General features: G+C 34.2%; 1 protein-coding gene across 2 annotated transcripts in view; it reads left to right on the forward strand.

Annotated features, from left to right (window-relative positions):
* The window catches only part of LOC136027627 (alkaline phosphatase, tissue-nonspecific isozyme-like), a 92,396-nt gene that overhangs the window by 43,731 nt on the left and 27,129 nt on the right, over window positions 1-21,536 (forward strand). For both annotated transcript variants that reach the window (XM_065705047.1, XM_065705048.1), the window contains exons 3-4: window positions 4,125-4,299; window positions 7,758-8,008. In XM_065705047.1, coding sequence (XP_065561119.1) covers window positions 4,125-4,299; window positions 7,758-8,008 — 426 coding nt within the window. The remainder of the gene's footprint in view (window positions 1-4,124; window positions 4,300-7,757; window positions 8,009-21,536) is intronic.

Raw genomic sequence — 21,536 nt, forward strand, 5'->3', positions numbered from 1 at the left:
ATCTTTGAACTATTTTGAACAAGATGACATTATCTCAAAATTTTGATTGGCAGCATTTGGTGAAAAGGGTTTTTTTGGGAGAAGGGGGGCTAATTTACTTTTGAATCTTAAAAAGAGCACTAGAACTTCTGATTTTCAATCAAATGAGCCCCCTCTGAACTTTATACGAGCACATCTTCTATATAAGCCATATATACCCCCAGGGCATAGCTTACAACACTTGCCTCCCGCCTCTGAGGATTGTTACCCTGGAGTTTTGTATTCTGATCTTTGGAAAATTTTCCATAAAATGAATATCTCAAAATTTTAGTTGGATGTAGTTGGGAAAAAGGTCGTTTAGGAGGGGGGGCTATTTTCCATGTGATCACTTTTAACTCTTGAAAGGGGCGCTAGAACTTTCGATTTCCCATCGACTGACCCTCCTCCAAAGTTTTGAAGACCACCCGTTCCATTTGAAGTGCCTCTGGTAACCAAAAAAAATTCGAAGTCTTATGGCTTTTACCATAGGCAACGCTATTGCGTTGTCTTTGATTAAAATATTACTGTATTTTTTTATATAGTTTGGCTACTATTGACTGTTTTTTTCTTTACTAGGTTTCAGCTATCGCTACAGCCACGATAATGTCTACGAAAATGCAGTATTTCGTTAAAAAAACGATTTTATTAAAAAAAGAATTAATTACGAAATGCACTAGATATAAAAATATTTTATTTGATCCTTAAATAAATCGAAATTGTGATTTGATAAACATTCTCCTAATAACTCAATTAAATTACCACTGGAAATTACATTCAGAACCGACCGCATTTTCTTTCTAAGGAAAAATACGTGAAATAATTCCAAAGATGACTATTTATTGACAATTCAAGTGTTTCACCGCAGTTGCTGTGGAGTTGAACTGGTAAACAATGTTGAAAATCACCTCCATCAACTAAAATTTTCCCTCTAAATGGCAAGTTTGGATTTGTGACGGACCACAACAATTGTTATCTTCAAAACTTATTGCATTCTTCACAAGATAGAGAAGTACTCGCAAATAGAATAAGTCTGGATGAGGTATAAAATGTATGTCGCGAATTCGACCAATGTCATATAAGGTAGAATACAAACTTGAGGTAGATTACATGGGGCTTTCAAATAGAACAAAATTTTGAAGCCAGAGATTTTCTTACGTAACTACCACAATTCGGCACTAGAGACATAAATACGTTTAAAAGCAGTGCATGTTTGCTTAACAATGGATTGCCTGATTTTAACGATTGTTTTTACTACCATGCAACCAAGATACTGAAGTTCCGACAACGCAGTGACTGGATGGTTGCCACTGGTCAAATAAATTATCACCTTTTGGTTCACTAAAGCTTAAAAACGCACACTCACCAGGATTAACAGAAAGTCTGATAGAAAGAAAGTCCCAGTGGAATCAATTCAGGTTGTCCCGCAATTCAGTTTTGGATCTATCCAGAAGAAAGACGTTGTCAGGTAAAACGGATGGACGCTGACAAGTAAAAACGAGGGTGAGATGCCGTCCCGAATCTTCACTCTAAGAGATTTAACTTTGATACCGATAGCTACATCAAAAGAATCGCATTTTTATGCTGATTTTAAATATATAAGCTTCATCAACTTTAGTTATACCCTTCAAAAGTTACCAGCCTGAGAAAATTCAAGATTGTATGTTTAAAAATATGTACACTAAGAACGCTCTCCTGCATCGCGCCTCTTCTGATTGTGGTTTGATCTGAGGTTCTACCTTACCAGTGGAAGAAAGCGTTTTTTTATTTCGTACCAGAATTTCAGGGTTTTCTTTATGCTCCAATTTTTGTCACTATTTAGGAGTCCATTATTACTATGAGACCTTTTTAAATCTTACCCTTCTACCGAAAATAACTTAAATTCTAATTTCAATTGTTAAATGTTGTTGTTTGAATTTCAATTGTTAAATTGTAAGATATATTAAGCAAAGGATGTTGGAGATTGAAAAGCCATCGTCATCTATCTTTTCTCTGAGAAGTCATAATTTTAGCTATCAAACAGTTCGTGGTAACGAACTGTAGTAAGGAGCAGCCCGGCTCAATAGTAACCAAAACTCTAAAAAAATGAATTTTGATATCAATAGCTACATCAAAAGAATCGCATTTTAATGCTGATTTTAAATATATAAGTTTCATCAAGTTTACCCATCAAAAGTTACGAGCCTGAGAAAATTTGCCTTATTTAAGAAAATAGGAGGAAACACCCCCTAAAAGTCGTAGAATCTTATCGAAAATGACACCATCAAATTCAGCGTATCAGAGAACCCTACTGTAGAAGTTTCAAGCTCCTTTCTACAAAATGTGGAATTTTGTATTTTTTGCCAGAAGACAGATCACGGGTGCGTGTTTATTTGTTTGTTTTTTTGTTGTTTTTTTTCCAGGGGTCATCGTATCAACCAAGTGGTCCTAGAATGTCGCAAGAGGGCTCATTCTAATGGAAATGAAAAGTTCTAGTGCCCTTTTTAAGTGACCCAAAAAATTGGAGGGCATCTAGGTCCCCTCCCACGCGCTCATTTTTTTCCCAACGTCAACGAATCAAAATTTTGAGATAGCCATTTTGTTTAACATAGTCGAAAACCATAATAACTATGTCTTTGGGGATGACTCACTCCCCCACAAACCCTGGGGGAGGGGCTGCAAGTTAGAAACTTTGACCAGTGTTTACATATAGTAATGGTTATTGGGAAGTGTACGTTTTCAGGGGGATTTTATTTTGTTTGAGGGTGGGGCTGTGGGGAGAGGGCTATGTTGGAGGATCTTTACTTGGAGGAATCTGTCATGGGGGAAGAAAAATTCAAAGAAAAGGGCGCAGGATTCTCTAGCATTACTATAAGAAAACAATGAAAAATAAACATGAAAACGTTTTTTCAAATGAAAGCAAGGATTAGCATTGAAACTTAAAACGAACAGAGATTATTAGCCTACGCATATAAGGGGTTCTAAAAATACTTTAGCATAAAGAGCGAGGTATTTAGGAGGAGATACATACCTCGCTCTTTATGCTAAAGTATTTTTAGTAGTTTCAACTATTTATTTTACGGCCTTTCTGATTCAGGGGTCATTCTTAAAGAATTTGGACAAAACTTACGATTTAGTGTAAAGAGCGAGGTATTAACGAGGGTACAAACCCCCTCGTATACATAATAAAAATATAAGATTATGAAAGTTTGATGCGTAAGTTAATTCTTAATTAAGTATATTTTTTACTAATAAAAACACTTGTTAAAAATTAAAAGTTCTAGTTGCATTTTTAAGTAACCGAAAAATTGGAGGGCAACTAGACCTCCTTCTCCACCCCTTATTTCTCAAAATTGTCTGATCGAAACTAAGAGAAAGCCATTTAGCCAAAAAAAGAATTAATATACAAATTTCATTTTAATAGCTTATGTGCGGAGAGCCAAAACCAAACATGCATTAATTCAAAAACGTTCAGAAATTAAATAAAAAAAAAACTAATTTTTTTAGCTGAAAGTAAGGAGCGACATTAAAACTTAAAACGAACAAAAATTACTCCGTATATGAATTGGGCTGTCCCCTCCAAAATCCCTCGCTCTTTACGCTAAAGTTTGACTCTTTGCCACAATTCTGTTTTTTAAAACAATTAAAACTTTAACGTAAAAAGTGAGGGATTGCGGAGGGGACAGCCCATTTCATATACGGAGTAATTTCTGTTCGTTTTAAGTTTTAATGTCGCTCCTTACTTTCAGCTAAAAAAATTAGTTTTTTTTTATTTAATGAAAAAAAGGATGAAGCTATACCGATGTTAAAAACTTACTCGTTTAATTAGTTGTATTTTAATTCAAATAACGGAACTGTTTTGATAATAGTTTTTTTCAAAATAAAAGAAATAAGGCTGTAATGGAAATTTTCATATTGTAGTGATCAATCACGTAATTTTTTTTTGGAACTAAGTATGAAAAACCGTTTTAATGTTAAGCAAATGGGTCAAGTGTAAGTGCTAGTATTTAGTAATGTAGGTAGCCTAAATTATGATATTTTCGTATAAAATATACGCTAATGTCAACAACAAAGTCAAATTAGTTAAGGAATAATGACTTTGCTATGCTATTTATTATATTCAATTTTAGACATATGCCAATGATGGCCAGACACCCGATTCAGCTTCTAGTGCCACTGCCTTGTTCTGTGGAGTCAAGGCTAACCTGGAAACTATAGGACTTGATAGTAAAGGAAAATTTGAAGATTGTATTTCATCGTTAAGTTCGAGAGTTCCTTCAATATTCGACTGGGCACAGCAACAAGGTACTAGTAGTTATCTTAAACAGCTACAAAGCTATGCACCACACTATAGGCTAATATTTTTTTGATTATGAGGGTAAGATTGACAGCTCCCTGCCTTCCGAAGAGATAGTGCTTGAAGTGCATCCTCCATGACCTGTTGTTGATTAGAAGTGTCAGAGGTAGAGGACATTCCATGCGCATTAAAAATGGAATTGATTTCAATTTAACTAAGGTCTTGAAAATAAGAAAAATGATAAAGATGAAGGTCAGTTTCGCTAATTCTGGATAAAAAAAAAACATTTTAACGTAAGAACCATGCTTAGCTCGATACAATTAGCCTTTTAATGCATTATTCCGTTTTCTTGTATTTTCCCCGTGGAAAAGACCTTTATCCGTCTAATGTATTTGCCGAAAAAAAAAATAGTTGCAGACGTTATATTAAATCAGTAGAATGGAAGCATTCGTTTAACGAGTGAACTATTGAAGAGTAATTTCTCTTTTTCTCTTTGATAACATATTACAAATTTAAGAACAGTTTAGTTGTTTTTTTTGTATTTTTTTTTTGTCATGGGAACTGTTATTGTGTTTTTTAAAAAAATACATGTCTTTAAAGGTAAATATTATGCTCATCTATTTGTGCCCAAGCCAAAGGGTTCATATGAGTTTTGCATAAAAATGAAATTAAGGTGCTAAAGCCTTTTGCAAGACCCATTTTAACTAGAGAGAAAAGAAAAAACAGATTTCATAATGTAGCTCAATAGGAGTTTCTTCTGGTCCGTGATATACTGAATATTGTCAGAAAATACTGGATGGATGTAAACCATGTTTGGTTGATCCTCCCTCTTTTGAAGTATGTCTGCGAGTGTCTCTAAATTTAGCTTATTCAGAGAGTTTATAGTAGGACTAAAAGTAGGTATAAGTAGAAGGACTACATGAAAGGAAAACAGCTCTTAGCAAGCAGCTTTATAGAAATTTCTTCTGGTCCTTGAAACATTTAATCTTGAATATTATCAGGAAATACTTGATAAATGTAAGTCATAATTAGTCTTTGCTCTTTTGAAATAAGTGTATCTGTAAGTGCTTCTGAATTCACCTTGTTCAGAGAGTTTTCAATAGGAATTTAATAGTTTAACTCTTTGTTGCAGTTCTGCTTTATAAAACAAAGTAAAAAGTAACAAAGTAAAACACCACGGATAAACTAATGTAATGGGCTATGAGGTTAGTCAAAAGTATCAGGCTATTGCAAAAGCTTATTTTGAAAGTCATTTTTAAATACGTTACAAACACTAACGAGTCGTATTCTATTGATAGGAGGGGATAGTGGGCTTCAAACCGGTCAATCAATCAATCAATCAATAAATATTTATTAATTCAAATTAAGAATATACAAAAACAATATTATGCCCCAACAGAGAGCAGAGCTCGTGACGCTGGGGCAGTACAGATGCATAGAAAAAAAAAAAAAACACAACGTCTCGCCATACTAATAATTCCAAAAAGAGAAAAAAAAATAAGGCAAAAAAATATACAAGGTAGGAGATAATAGAGGAGGCCACCCAGCGTGAGAACACCACAGCAAAATACATACTAAAATCTATTATTAATCAATCCCGATATCGAAGCAAAGAACTATTTTTGAAATATGTTTTTTCAAACAAAATCCACTTGTGAAACTTCGGGACATTTCTACTAAGCTAAGTTTATTTATAATTTGAGGAATCTGGTATCTGATTGAGAATCTAGCTCTTTCTGATTTGATTGGCGGAAGGCGATACTTCTTGGAGCGGATGCAGTGGGCAGGAGAAGTGGGAGTCCCAATTATACCCAAATCATGGAAATTATTTGCTGAGGATTTGATATCATAATACCACATTGCTGTATGCACGTCCTTCAATTCCGTCGGAATCTGTAAATCTCTGAATTCTCACAAATTTCTCGATTTTTCATTTATTTTTTATTTTTTTTATTATTTACTTATTTCTTACAAAATTTACTTGGGTTTGTAGTTTTTTCGCCGATCCACTGCTAGAAGTATTATCAAAAGTTATATAAATCCTGCTTAGGTGTATGCATAAACAGGACTAGGTTTAAGATGCCTAAACCTATGCCTAACCTACCTACCCAGCCTGGTAGGTCTATGAAAGCTGCAAAGGACTATTTTTTATGGCATGTTGCATTCGAAACAATGTTAAAAAAAACTTTATTGCTACTTAAAGTATTCGGTCGAGCGAGTTTTAGAATATTTGAACTTTATCTTAACATCTTCTGGACCCTCACTGTGGCTTGTAGTCCATATCAAACACTTCGTGCTAACAACTGTAAGTAAGGAGTGAACCGGCTCATTAGTAACTGAAACTCTAAGAAATTGAACTTTAACAGCAATGAATGCGTCAAAAGAGCTGGATTTTTCTTTACGAGCCTGAGAAAATTTGCTTTATTTTGGAAAAAAAGAGAGAGAGACCCACTAAAAGTCATAGAGTCTTAATAAAAATCACACCATCAGATTCAGCGTATCAGAGAGCCCTACTATAAATGTTTCAAGCTCCTATCTGCAAAAATGTGGAATTTTGTATTTTTTGCCGAAAGAAAGATCACGGATGAGTGTTTTTTCTTGTTATTGTTGTTTTTCAGGGGTGATTGTAGCAGCCCAGTGTTCCTAGGATATCGGAAGAGGGCTAATTCAAAGAGAAATTAAAAGTTCGAGTCCCCTTTTTAAGTGACAAAAAAAATTGGAGGGCAACTAGGCCTCTCTCACGCACATTTTTTCCCAAAGTCACCCAATCAAATATTTTGATACCCATTTATTTCAGTATAATCGAAAAATCTAATAACTATATCTTTGAGGATGACATGATCTCCCACTGTGTCCAGGGTAAGGGCTACAAGTTATGAAGTTTTCCCATTGTTTACATATAGCATTGGTTACTGGCAAGCATACAGACGTTTCCAGGGGGATTTTGTTCAAGTGGGGGGTCGGAGGGAGGGGTTACGTTGAAGATCTTTCGATGGAAGAAGTTCTAATGGGGGAAGGGAAATTTATATGAAGGGGACGCCGGATTTCCGAGCATTATTTAAAAAAACGATCAGAAATTAAATTAAAAACAATTTTTTTTAAACTGAAGGTAAGGAGCAACATTAAAACTTAAGACGAAGAGAAATTGTTACGTATATGAGGGGGTTTACACCCTAGTCAATACCAAGCTCTTTACTCTAAAGTTATTTTAGTGCTTTCAGATGAGCTATTTATTCTAATTAAACGGCCTTTGTGATTCAGGGGTCATTCTGAAGGAATTGGACCAAATTCTAACTTTAGCGTAAAGAGAAATGTATTGACTAGGTTGCAAATCCCGCATCAACATAATAATTTCTGCTTGGTTCAAGTTCTGTTCTACTTTCATTTGAATTTTTTTTATTTATTTATTGAATATATAGAACAATATACAATTTAATATCTTTCCCTAAACTACCTTTTATTTCAGGGAAAGCTACTGGCTTCGTAACAACAACTAGAGTTACTCATGGAACTCCAGCGGCACTGTATTCTCACTCGGCTTCTCGTTACTGGGAGGATGACTCACGACTTCGTGATGAGTCACTGATGAAATCACGTGGTATTTATCAAAGTGATGAGCAATTTGGGGGGCGTAAAATAAGTGGTCCAGGGGGAAGAAGTATGTGCAAAGACATTACAAGACAACTTGTTGAAGATGAACCAGGAAGAAATATTAACGTAAGTATCTAAATAATAGCCTTAAATCTACAAAGGACAAAGGATTGCACCTGCTCAATCAATCAATCAATAACTTTATTGACCCACATAAAATGACACGAAAGTGCCCATATGGAGTAAAGGAAAAAAAGAAAATAGAAAAAAATCAGACTATGATAAACGCGCTAAAATATGGGTGGCTACGGTCTAAGAGATGAAACAAATTCGGTACGTCTTTGGTCCACAGCTACAAATGGATCAGTAACACCATATAGTTGCGGAACTTTGCAGTTACGGGACCAAAGAGGAAGAACTTAGAAGATACTTTGCATGCTTGTAATATAGATTATCGATTGTCCGTAAATTGATCATGGTAAATAGCTTCCAAAAAGGAGCTAGGGTTGGGACATGAGGGACTGTGCATGCGTAATAGAGTCTGGTCAAAACATTCTTACTTTAACGTGTTTTAGCATTAAATAGAAGTCCAAAAGCTGTTCTAGCCTTCGTGCTGAAATGCCCAAGTAGCCCTGCACACGTACTTTTCAGATCAGTACCAAGGGGTAAACCCAGATGCTGCTTTACAACCCTTGAAATAAAAACCTCATTTTTGTAAATAGGAGCTTGAATAGGAGCTTTTAAAACACTAAATTTGTATCGTAAAACTGTTAAATAATAATTCAAGTAAAATCTTTTTATAGCCTCGCAAACTCACACAAATTAAGTAAATATTTTAACATGACATTGTTTTACAGTTTCTAAATTAAAAATCTCTCCTTGTCTGTCTTTGCCCAACTTTTCAAACAGTTCGTGGTAACGAACTGTAGTAAGGAGCGATCCGGCTCAATAGTAACCAAAACTCTAAAAAATTGAATTTTGATATAAATAGCTACATCAAAAGAATCGCATTTTAATGCTGATTTTAAATATATAAGTTTTATCAAGTTTAGTCTTAGCCATCAAAAGTTACAAGCCTGAGAAAATTTGCCTTATTTAGGAAAATAGGGGGAAACACCCCCTAAAAGTCGTAGGATCTTAACGAAAATGACACCATCAGATTCAGCTTATCAGAGAACCCTACTGTAGAAGTTTCAAGCTCTTATCTACAAAAATGTGGAATTTTGCATTTTTTGCCAGAAGACAAATCACGGGTGCGTGTTTATTTGTTTGTTTTTTTGTTGTTTTTTTTTCCCCAGGGGTCATCGTATCGACCAAGTGGTCCTAGAATGTCGCAAGAGGGCTCATTCTAACGGAAATGAAAAGTTCTAGTGCCCTTTTTAAGTGACCAAAAAAATTGGAGGGCATCTAGGCCCCCTCCCACGCTCATTTTTTTCCCAAAGTCAACGGCTCAAAATTTTGAGATAGCCATTTCGTTTGGCATAGTCGAAAATCTTAATAACTATGTTTTTGGGGATGACTTACTCCCCCACAGTCCCTTGGGGAGGGGTTGCAAGTTACAAACTTCAACCAGTGTTTACATATTATAATGGTTATTGGGAAGTTTACAGACGTTTTTGGGGGGATTTTTTTGGTTTTGGGGGTAGGGTTGAGGGAGGGGGCTATGTGGGAGGATCTTTCCTTGGAGAAATATGCCATGGGGGAAAAATTCAATGAAAAGGGCACAGGATTTTCTAGCATTACTATAAAAAAAAACAATGAAAAAATAAACATGAAAACGTTTTTTTCAAATAGAAGTAAGGAATAGCATTGAAATTTAAAACAAACAGAGATTATTACGCATATGAAGGGTTCTAAAAATACTTTAGCATAAAGAGCGAGGTATTTAGGAGGAGATAAATACCTCGCTCTTTATGCTAAAATATTTTTAGTGATTTCAACTATTTATTCTACGGCCTATTTGATTCAGGGGTCATTCTTAAAGAATTGGAACAAAACTTACGATTTAGTGTAAAGAGCGAGGTATTAACGAGGGTACAAACCCCCTCGTACACATAATAAAAATATAAGAATATAAAAGTTTGTTACGTAAGTTAATTCTTAAGTTACGTATAGTTTTTACTAATAAAAACGTTCGTTGAATATTAAAAGTTCTAGTAGCCTTTTTAAGTAACCGAAAAATTGGAGGGCAGCTAGACCTCCTTCCCCACCCCTTATTTCTCAAAATCGTCTGATCAAAACTAAGAGAATGCCATTTAGCCACAAAAAAATTAATATACTAATTTCATTTCAATAATTTATGTGCGGAGAGCCAAAATCAAACATGCATTAATTCAAAAACGTTCAGAAATTAAATAAAAAAACTAGTTTTTTTAACTGAAAGTAAGGAGCGACATTAAAACTTAAAACGAACAGAAATTACTCCGTATATAAAATGGGTTGTCCCCTCCGCAGTCCCACGCTCTTTACGCTAAAGTTTTTAGTTGTTTTAAAAAGTAGAATTGTGGCAAAGAGTCAAACTTTAGCGTAAAGAGCGTGGGACTGCGGAGGGGACAACCCATTTCATATACGGAGTAATTTCTGTTCGTTTTAAGTTTTAATGTCGCTCCTTACTTTCAGTTAAAAAAACTAGTTTTTTTTATTTAATATGTTTTCAGGCTCCAATTATGCATTTACTAATGGATACAAGTTCAAGGGAAAATCTTTATAGTTTTAATTTGTGCATGTAAAAATAACATGAAGTATGCCTGATATAAATCTGTAACCTGTTAAGTATGCATAAATCTGATAGCAAATCTGTGGTAGCATCAGATATTAGAAAACAATACAATAATTGAAGCATTGACAATATCGAAGCCTGTATGGTACCTTTAACTAGGACTAGTTCTAACTGACTACTTCCTCTCAATTTCTTAAAATGAGCAAAACAATTCGTTAATATTATGCCACAGTTTTGGCCACCATATTTTGTGGGTCACGGGGATACAAACCAATCGGAGAAAAATAGCTGTCTATGAATTTTGGAAATTTCAATTTGCCAACATCCAAGTACCAGGATTAACGGGATAAATGTTGTGATAGAATTCTGATGCACCATGCATCATGGTGCCATGAAGCATGGTGACTGAATTCTCAAGACTAATTCCCGGAAAACGTTCGGTTTTATAAATACTGAAAAGGTATATATCAAACAGTTCGTGGTAACAGCTCAATCCTGCTCAATAGTAACCAAAACTCTAAAAAATGGAATTTTGATACCAATAGCTAAATCAAAAGAGTCGCATTTTAATGCTGATTTTAAATATATAAGTTTCATCAAGTTTAGTTTTACCCATCAAAAGTTATGAGCCTGAGAAAAATTACCTCATTTTAGAAAAGAGGGGGAAACATCCCCTAAAAGTCATAGAATCTTAACAAAAATTACATCACCAGATTCAGCGTACCAGAGAACCCTATTGTAGAAGTTTCAAGCTCCTATCTCCAAAAATGTGGAATTTTGTATATTTTGCCGGAAGGTAGATCACGGATGCGTGTTTATTTGTTTGTTTGTTTTTTTTTGTTTTTTTTCTCCTAGGGGTGATCGTATCGACCCAGCGGTCCTAGAATGTTGCGAGAGGGCTCATTCTAACGGAAATGAAAAGTTCTAGTGCCCTTATTAAGTGACCAAAAAAATTGGAGGGCATCTAGGCCCCTTCCCACGCTAATTATTTTTTCAAAGTCAACGGATCAAAATTCTGAGATAGCCATTTTATTCAGCGTAGTCGAAAAACCTTATAACTATGTCTTTGGGGACGACTTACTCCCCCATAGTCCCCGTGGGAGGGGCTACAAGTTACAAACTTTGACCAGTCAAACAGTTCGTGGTAGCGACCCGGCTCAATAGTAAACGAAACTCTAAAATACAGAATTTCGATGCTAAAAGATATATCAAAAGAATCGGATTTTTATGCTGATTTTAAATATACAAGTTTCATCAAATTTAGTCTTTGTCATCAAAAGTTACGAGCCTGAGAAAGTTTGCCTCATTTTGGATAATAAGGAATAACACCCCCTAAAAGTCATAGGATGTTAACGAAAATCGCACCATCGCATTCAGCGTATCAGAGAACCCTATAGAAAAAATTTCAAGGTCTAATCCACAAAAATATGGAATTTCCTATTTTTTGCCAGAAGACAAATCACGGGTGCGTGTTTATTTGTTTTTTTTGTTTGTTTTTTTTCCCAGGGGTTTCGTATCGACCAAGTGGTCCTAGAGTGTTGCAAGAGGGCTTATTCTAACGGAAATGAAAAGTTCTAGTTCCCTTTTTAAGTGACCAAAAACATTGGAGGGCAACTAGGCCCCCTCCCATGCTCATTTTTTTTCCAAAGTCAACGGATCAAAATTTTGAGATAGCCATTTTGTTCCGCATAGTCGAAAACCATAATAACTATGTCTTTGGGGATGACTTACCCCCCACAGCTCCTGGGGGAGGGGCTGCAAGTTACAAACTTTGACCAATGTTTACATACAGTAATGGTTGCTGGGAAGTGTACCGACGTTATCAGGGGGATTTTTCTGGTTTGGGTGTGGGGTTCAGGGCAGGGGGCTATATGGGAGGATCTTTCCTTGGAGGAATATTTCATGGGAGATGAGAAATTCAATGAAAAGGGCGCAGGACTTTCTAGCATTACTATAAAAAAAACAAACAATGAAAATATAAACATGAAAAAGTTTTTTCAATTGAAAGTAAGGACAAGCATTAAAACTTAAAACGAACAGAGATTATTACGCATATGAGGGGTTCTAAAAATACTTTAGCATAAAGAGCGAGGTATTTAGGAGGAAATAAATACTTCGCTCTTTATGCTAAAAAAATTTAAGTAATTTCAACTATTTATTCTACGGTCTTTCTGATTCAGGGGTCATTCTTAAAGAATTGGGACAAAACAAGATTTAGTGTGAAGAGCGAGGTATTAACGAGGGGACCAACCCCCTCATATATATAATAAAAAATATAAGCATATAAAAGTTTGTTACGTAAGTTAATTCTTAAGTTACGTAATTTTTTTTACTAATAAAAACGTTCGTTAAAAATTAAAAGATCTAGTTGCCTTATTAAGTAACCGAAAAATTGGAGGGCAACTAGGCCTCCTTCCTCACCCCTTATTTCTCAAAATCGTTTGATCAAAACTAAGAGAAAGCCATTTAGCCAAAAAAAAGAATTAAATTTCATTTTAATAATTTATGTACGGAGAGCCAAAATCAGACATGCATTAATTCAAAAACTTTCAGAAATTAAATAAAAAATTCAAAATTTTTTGAAATGAAAGTAAGGAGCGACATTAAAACTTAAAACGAACAGAGTTTTTTATTGTTTCAAAAAGTAGAGTTGCGAGAAAGAATCAAATTTAGCGCAAGGAGCGGGGTGTCAAGGAGGAAAATCCCCTTTCATATACGGAGTAATTTCTGTTCGTTTTAAGTTTTAATGTCGCTCCTTACTTTCATTTCAAAAAAACTTGTTTTTTTTTTATTTAATGCTTACATATAGTAATGGTTATTGGGAAGTGTACAGACGTTTTCAGGGGGATTTTATGGTTGGGGAGAGGGGTTGAGAAGAGGGGAATATGTTGGGGGAGCTTTTCATTGAGGAATTTGTCATGGGAGAAGAAAATTTCCATGAAGGGAGCTCAGGATTTGCTAGCATTATTTAAAAAAAAAACAATGAAAAAATAAATATGAAAAAGTTTTTTTTTTTTAACTGGAAGTAAGGAGCAGCATTAAAACTTAAAACGAACAGAAATTATTACGCATATGAGGGGCTCTCCTCCTCCTAGTACCTCGTTCTTTTTGCTAAAGTATTTTTAGTAATTTCAACAATTTATTCTACGGCTTTTGTTATTCAGGGTAATTCTTAATGAATAGGGGCAAAATTTAAGCTTTAGTGCAAAGAGCGAGGTACTGACGCGGGGTTGAACCCCCTCATATATTTAATAAAAATATGAGAATACAAAAGTTTGTTACGTAAGCTAGTTTATAAGTTACGTATATCTTTTACTAATAAAAACATTCGTAAAAAAATTAAAAGCTCTAGTTGCCTTTTTAAGTAACCAAAAAATCGAAGGGCAACTAGGCTTCGTCCCCCGCTCTTTTTTTCTCGAAATCATTTGATCAAAATTATGAGAAAGCCATTTAGCCCAAAAAAGTAAATATGTAAATTTCGTTTTAATTATTCTTCTGCGGAGAGCCAAAATCAAAACATGCATTGATTCAAAAACGTTCAGAAATTAAACAAAAGAACAAGTTTTTTTTAACTGAAAGTAAGGAGCGACATTAAAACTTAAAACGAACAGAAATTACTTCGTATATGAAAGGGGCTGCTTCATCATCGACGCCCCGCTCTTTAAGCTAAAGTTTTTTACTGTTTAAAAAAGAAGAGTTGAGAGAAAGTGTCAAACTTTAGCGTAAAGAGCGGGGCGTTGATGAGGAAGCAGCCCTATTTATATACAAATTAATTTCTGTTTGTTCGAAGTTTTAATGTCGCTCATTACTTTCAGTTTAAAAAAAACTTGTTTTTTTTTATTTAATACTGGTAAGGACGATTAGGATTAGATTGTAACGTTTTGATGACCTTGGTTAAACTTTGTAACAAGTACTCAATGTATTTCCAATTCCATAATTCTTTCTACCAACAAACAAATGGCTTACCCCTGGGTGCGCTTCTCTTCGGGTTACTTGCGAATATTTATGTAGAGTTTGTATTTCTAGTTGTTCTATCTACTAGCGCATTTTTCAGTCAGATTTTAAGCTTTAAATAAATCAGTGCTGGAGCACCGGAAAAGGAATTTGAATAAAGAGGAAAAGGACATTCCAAAGAGTAACAAAGATGGAAATTATATACAGGAGAAAAAGAAATTAATTTGGCAATAAAGTGGCCGACATACTATGACATACAACTCACCCCCTAAGATAAATGGCTATGGTCACATTCCTCTCAGTCGAAAATAAAATAACAACACAAATTCGAGGCTAAAAAAAATTCAAACCTCATATCTTCTATTTTTTTCCTCTATCACCAGTGTCCAAATTTGCGAGATACCAAATCAGTTTTGCAGAGCTTCACTAAAAAGTCCAATACTGTATTTATGTCTTCGGTGGTAAAAAATTGGAACAATGGGCCGCATGACAATCGAAAAAGTGTTTGGTCTTGGAAGAAGAGAATTTATGAGTTAAGTGAAAACAATCATTCTATTATACAATGAAGAGATAGTTGGGCTTGGCCTGGAGTTTAAGGGGAAATACATATATCAATCTACAAACCAATAAAAACGGATTAACCACACAGTAAAAAGTCTAATGGGCCCAGGAAAATTAATTACAAGGGAATTTAAAACAATTAAAGAAGCAAACTTTTTTTTTACCTCTTCAATTTGCATTCGAGTACTGAAGAACAGAGTTATTATATATAGGACAGTACCAGGCGTCATTAGGGACTGGTTCCACAAGCTTTTTAGCCTCCTTTGGTAAAAAAATAACCTCCTGAACAACTACTCTCTAATATACTCAAGACTTTGGAAAAAAAAAAAAACAATGCGAAAAGAGGTAAAATAAATCGGCATCCAGTTTATCAAAAGGGTCTATATACAAATTTGTTTGAATTGCTTAAGGGTAAATGAAAAATTTTGTTCATGTTTTTCCCTGTTTTCTTCTGTAGTTGTTATTTTTTTTTCATGACATCTTAAATTCTTTTTATAAGATTCCGTCTATGGGGCGTACTAAAATCTGAAAAAAATCATTGCTTAGGAGCGTAATATGGAAAAGGAGGGATTGAAATCAATCAAAATACAAGCGAAGCATATTTTAGAAATACTAGTGTAAAGCCTGTAAAAATCAAAGGCTTTATTTAAGATCGAAATTCGGATGATTATCATACGGGGTTTTTTGTTTTGTAACATCCAGGTAGTAAGTTTAGATAATATTTGAGAAGATCATAATTTACATTTAGTCAACCTTTAGATAGAATAAAAAATAGCTGAGAAAATATGAATTTTAAAAGAAGGTTGCTAAAGAGTGGGGCAGGAGAGTACATATCTGTATTAGCCTTCTTGCCAGGATGTGCTAACATTAATATTTGAAATTAAACTTAAGACTTATATATGGCAGGACAGAGTGTCCTTGGGCCATAGTCTAGACAGGCTTAGGGCCATGAAAACACATAACAAAATTTTTCTGAACCACATCAGACTTGAAATCATAGATTAAGGGGGCGATAGGAGGAGAAACCAAAATAATCAGCTTGAGCTGAATCTGAAAAAAAAATCAGCTATTATAAAAAAAATACAAAAGGAGAAAGTCTTTAGTTTCAGAAATAAAGAAGGGGGAAAGGGATAGGAGTATCCGTAAATCTCTAGGAATCAATGCTTGGGAGTGTAATATGGAAAGAGTGGGGTTGAAGTCAATCACAAATGTAAGCTATTGTAGGTATATTCTAGAAATTTGACCTATAGAGCAGAAATCAAAGATTTCAGATATTGAATTCTGAAATTTAGAGGATTATCCTACAAGGTTTTATGTCTCGCAATGCTCATAAAATTAAATACAGTCTAAGAAATTTACAATATACATCTTATTTATCCTATTTATATGCTCGAAAAAAGCTGAGAATAATTAAAATTTTAAAGAAATTGATTGAAGAGTGGACTGGAGAATCCATAAGTGAATTAGCCTTTTTGTAAGGATGAGCTATTATTAGCATTTGTAACCAATCTCGAAAGGTAAAAAGCACAAAACATAGTATGGAGTAGAGGCAAACCTAGGGCCATAAAATCACATAAAAAAAATTCTCTGAACAACACAAGGCTTAGAATCATAAGCTAAGAGGGCAATTACAGGAGAAATTAAAATATTCCTACTTAGCTGAGTTCCGAAATTCTGAAATTGTAAGTCATAGGACCCAAAACAACATAGACAGACTCAAAATTTTTGAAGATATTTTGCTTTTTCGAAATTTTCAAACTTTTAACGAAAAGGGTGGTGAGAATTTGATTTTGTAATAAAGATACTAAACTAATTGTAGTGAAGTAAAATGAGAAGTGTAACATCCTCAAATTCTAAAAAGAAAATGGCATACAGTAAAAGGCCCTCCTGGAAAATTAAAAAATTATTAAAAATGAAAAAGGGAAGGAGAAAGTATTTAGTTTTCAGAAATAGAAAAGGAGTGAAGGTACAGTAAGTCTCTAAGGATCCATACTTAGAAACACAATATGAAATAACATGGTTTGAAAACGATTCAAGGAAGGCTTTTGAATAATGTGGTTTTAAACAATTGGTGGGTGTGCGCTAATCAGAAAAAATATCAAATAATCAACTGCATTTATAAGATCAATGTGGGTAGCTCATTAGCCCTACCATAAGTTTTTGAAAGATTTCTGTACCTTGAGAGGATTATCTAATAATTACAGTGAGTATTAAACTAATTGATGTGAAAAATATATTATGTAAAATGAAATTTAAACCCTTTAATTCTAAGAAAAACGGGATGTAATTAAAGCTTTCTCTGCTAACATTAAAAAAAAAAAATACTAAAATTGAAAAAAGAAAGAAAACACAAAGGAGAAAATCTTTAGTTGCAGAAATAGTGAAAGAGGAAAGGTGTAGAAGCGTACGCAATTCTTTAAGAAACCGTTGTTAATGGCGGAATACAGAATAAAGTAGTTTGGAAACAATTAAAGGAAAGATTTCGAATAGTATGGTGGTAAGAAATTGGTATTAGAGCGTACGGAAATCTGAATAATCTAAGCTTAGGAGCATATTTTGGAAATAGTGGTTCCAAGGTAATAACCAGTGTACACTAATGCAGACATGATCTAAAAATACTACCTAAAAAGTGTAAATTCAAAGATTCTACTTTTAAAATCTGAAATCCAGAGGTTCAATAAATTATGGTAGATTAGGCCCCAACGCTTTTCTTGGAGAAGATTGAAAAATTATACTCCTGTGTCAAATCATCAATGATGATACTTCGGGCATGGAGATAAGTGGTCTGATTTTTGCTTGCATGATGTTACCCCTCTCTCGGCTTTGTTGTTACGATTACGATAGAGGACTTGTTTAAAACAAGAAATAGAAACTTGAATCTAAGAAAATCTAAAACTAATGGGAGGGAGTTGAGAGGCAAGATACTTTCGCACCTTCGCGTCATAGAAATGTAATATCAAAATTTTGCAAAAAAATAATTTAACTCAAATCTTAGAAAAAAAAATTTCTTAGAAAAAAATTTCCAGGGAGGGGGATTTCATGGTGTCAGAGATTAAATAAAAAACAAGCTTTTTGAACTGAAAGTAAAGAGCAGCAACAGAATTGAAAATGAATAGAAATTATTCCTTATATAATGGAGGCTACCCTTTCTCTTTCCTCGCTCTTTCCACTAAAGTTTGACTTTCTCTCCCAAATCTTAAAAAACCACTCTTAAAAGATAACGGCTGTTGAAATTGAATGATAATTATTCTTAAAGAACTTCAAGAGTCAAGTTTTTCTTAGAAATATTCAAAAATATTCAATAGAAAAAAGAACAAATTCAGGTCCAACAAGCTTTAACTGTTTTTTTGCTGTTGTCTTTTTACAAATCTGATAGGGAGATTGAGACAAAGTACAACAATTCGATATATTTCTATTTAATGTTCCTACAGAAGACACCAGAAACATTGGAGAACAGGATATCAAACAGTTCGTGGTAACGAACTGTAGTAAGGAGCGACCCGGCTCAATAGTAACCAAAACTCTACAAAATAGAATTTTGATGCCAATACATACATAAAAAGAATCGCATTTTAATGCTGATTTTAAATATATAAGTTTCATCAAGTTTAGTCTTACCCATCAAAAGTTACGAGCCTGAGAAAATTTGCGTTATTTTAGAAAATAGGGGGAAACGCCCCCTAGAAGTCATAGAATCTTTACGAAAATCACACCATCAGATTCACCGTATCAGAAAACCCTACTGTAGAAGTTTCAAGCTCCTATCTACAAAAATGTGGAATTTTGTATTTTTTGCCAGAAGGCAGATCACGGATGTGTGTTTATTTGTTTTTTTTTTTTTTTTTTCTTTTTCCCAGGGGTGATCGTATCGACCCAGTTGTCCTAGAATGTTGCAAGAGGGCTCATTTTAACGGAAATGAAAAGTTCTAGTGCCCTTTTTAAGTGACCAAAAAAATTGGAGGGCACCTAGGCCCCCCCAAGCTAATTATTTTACCAAAATCAACAAATCAAAATTCTGAGATAGCCATTTTATTCAGCGTAGTCGAAAAACCTTATGACTATGTCTTTGGGGACGATTTACTCCCCCACAGTCCCCGTGGGAGGGGCAACAAGTTACAAACTTTGACCAGTGCTTACATATAGTAATGGTTATTGGGAAGTGTACAGGCGTTTTCAGGAGGATTTTTCTGGTTTGGGGAGGGGTTGAGAAGAGGGGGATATGCTGGGGGAACTTTCCATCGATAGTTTGTCATGGCGGAAGAAAATCTCCATGAAGGGAGCGCAGGATTTACTAGCATTATTTAAAAAAAAATGAAAAAATAAATATGAAAAAGTTCTTTCAGCTGGAAGTAAGGAGCAGCATTAAAACTTAAAACAAACAGAAATTATTACCCATTTGAGGGGCTCACCTCCTCCTAATACCTCGCTCTTTACGCTAAAGTATTTTTAGTAATTTCAACTATTTATTCTACAGCTTTTGTGATTCTGGGGTCATTCTTAATTAATTGGGACAAAATTCAAGCTTTAATGTAAAGAGCGAGGATCTGACAAGGGGGGAACCCCCTCATATATGTAATAAAAATATGAGAATACAAAATTTCTTTACTTAAGCTAATTTATAAGTTACGTAAATCTTTTACTAATAAAAATATTCGTAAAAAATCAAAAATTCTAGTTGCCTTTTTAATTAACCAAAAAACCGGAGGGCAACTAGGCTTCCTCCCCCGCTCTTTTTTTATCAAAATCATTCGATCAAAATTATGGGAAAGCCATTTAGCCAAAAAAAAAAATGCAAATTTTGTTTTAATTATTCCCCTGCGGAGAGCCAAAATCAAAACATGCATTGATTCAAAAACGTCCAGAAATTAAATAAAAAAACAAGTTTTTTTAACTGAAAGTAAGGAGCGACATTAAAACTTAAAACGACCAGAAATTACTTCGTATATGAAAGAGGCTGCTTCCTCATCAACGCCCCGCTCTTTACGCTAAAGTTTTTTACTGTTTTAAAAAAATAATTGAGAGAAAGAGTCAAACTTTAGCGTAAAGAGCGAGGCGTTAATGAGGAAGCAGCCTCTTTCATATACGAAGTAATTTCTGGTCGTTTTAAGTTTTAATGTCGCTCCTTACTTTCAGTTAAAAAAACTTGTTTTTTTATTTAATTTCTAGTACTAAAATCGAAGGTTTAACTCTTGTAGACTTCGGATATGCAGACTATTTAAGTTTCCTGTGGAGCAGAGTTTTCAAAATGAATGATTGGCAGTATTGATAGTTAATAATACTAAGCTATTTATAGATACAAATATATCATGCTTCACAAAGCCTCTCAGTTTCTTATAAAATAAAAATCTATCACTCTAAATGGCGGGCTGACAGAACTAATATTAGTAAGTAGCCTTCTATTGGAAAACGAAGCACTGGGAATTGTAAAAAAAATATCTTCCAAGTCTGGGGTCTAAGAGTTTCATTTCGAAAATTATATAAAAGTAATTGAAAGGACTTTTAAGCTGCGATTTAATATTATTGTTTAACAGACATAGTCTCATAAGCATTAAGACACTTAGTAATAGAAATTTAGTAAAATAAATTGCGGAATTTTTGAGAGGGTTAACTGGATAATCAATAAGATGGTGAGGTATTTAAGGGAGCCTTTAATATTCAATGCTAGGGTCAAAGAGAAGAAAATCAGACTCTGTATCAAATACCTCCAAATACGAAAGAAATCATAAATCTATAATATAAGTTAATCATTCTTAATATAAACAATCATATATAAACTGGTGTCTGCTTATTAACGCTGGCGTATACTGTTAATTTTTGTGAACTTCTAAGAGCCGCTTACCCTTTCCGCTTTGCGTATTACACTTTTTAGTTTAAAAAATATTAAAGAACTTTAAGCTCGGTGGTAGAAGCCTTTTTTTGGATAATTTCGTTTTTTTTAGGATTTGAGGTAGTTCACAAAGAAAAATCCATGACAAACATCGCACAAACTATGGACAACTATACATCGCACAAACTATGCGTCCTAAATTTTTTTTTTTTATCACAATTCTGAATTAAGCAGACATAATTTCACTTGCATTTATTTTCTGAAGCATTTTTTGTACAAGGAACAAAGAAAACGAAGCATTTCTGTTCTAAAATGTCCACATTATGAACATCATCGGCCCGCACAATACTGACTGAAGAAACAAGTAGTGCTCAAAACTATAGACGGTGTAAAGAGTCTGATTGTGTTTTGAAGGCACCGTCAAAAATTGTTTCAGGGCACCTGTAGGAGCGAACCCATCTGGGAAACAAGAGGTCATTAAAAATTCTATATAAATAGGGAAATGAGACATTACCATTTAAATATTTGGCCAAAAAAGCTCCTGATGACAATTCAGCCCATCACTCTTCTCATCTCGTGAAGTCTGCAACCGG

Source organism: Artemia franciscana, chromosome 5, assembly GCF_032884065.1.
Source record: "Artemia franciscana chromosome 5, ASM3288406v1, whole genome shotgun sequence".
Taxonomy (NCBI): domain Eukaryota; kingdom Metazoa; phylum Arthropoda; class Branchiopoda; order Anostraca; family Artemiidae; genus Artemia; species Artemia franciscana.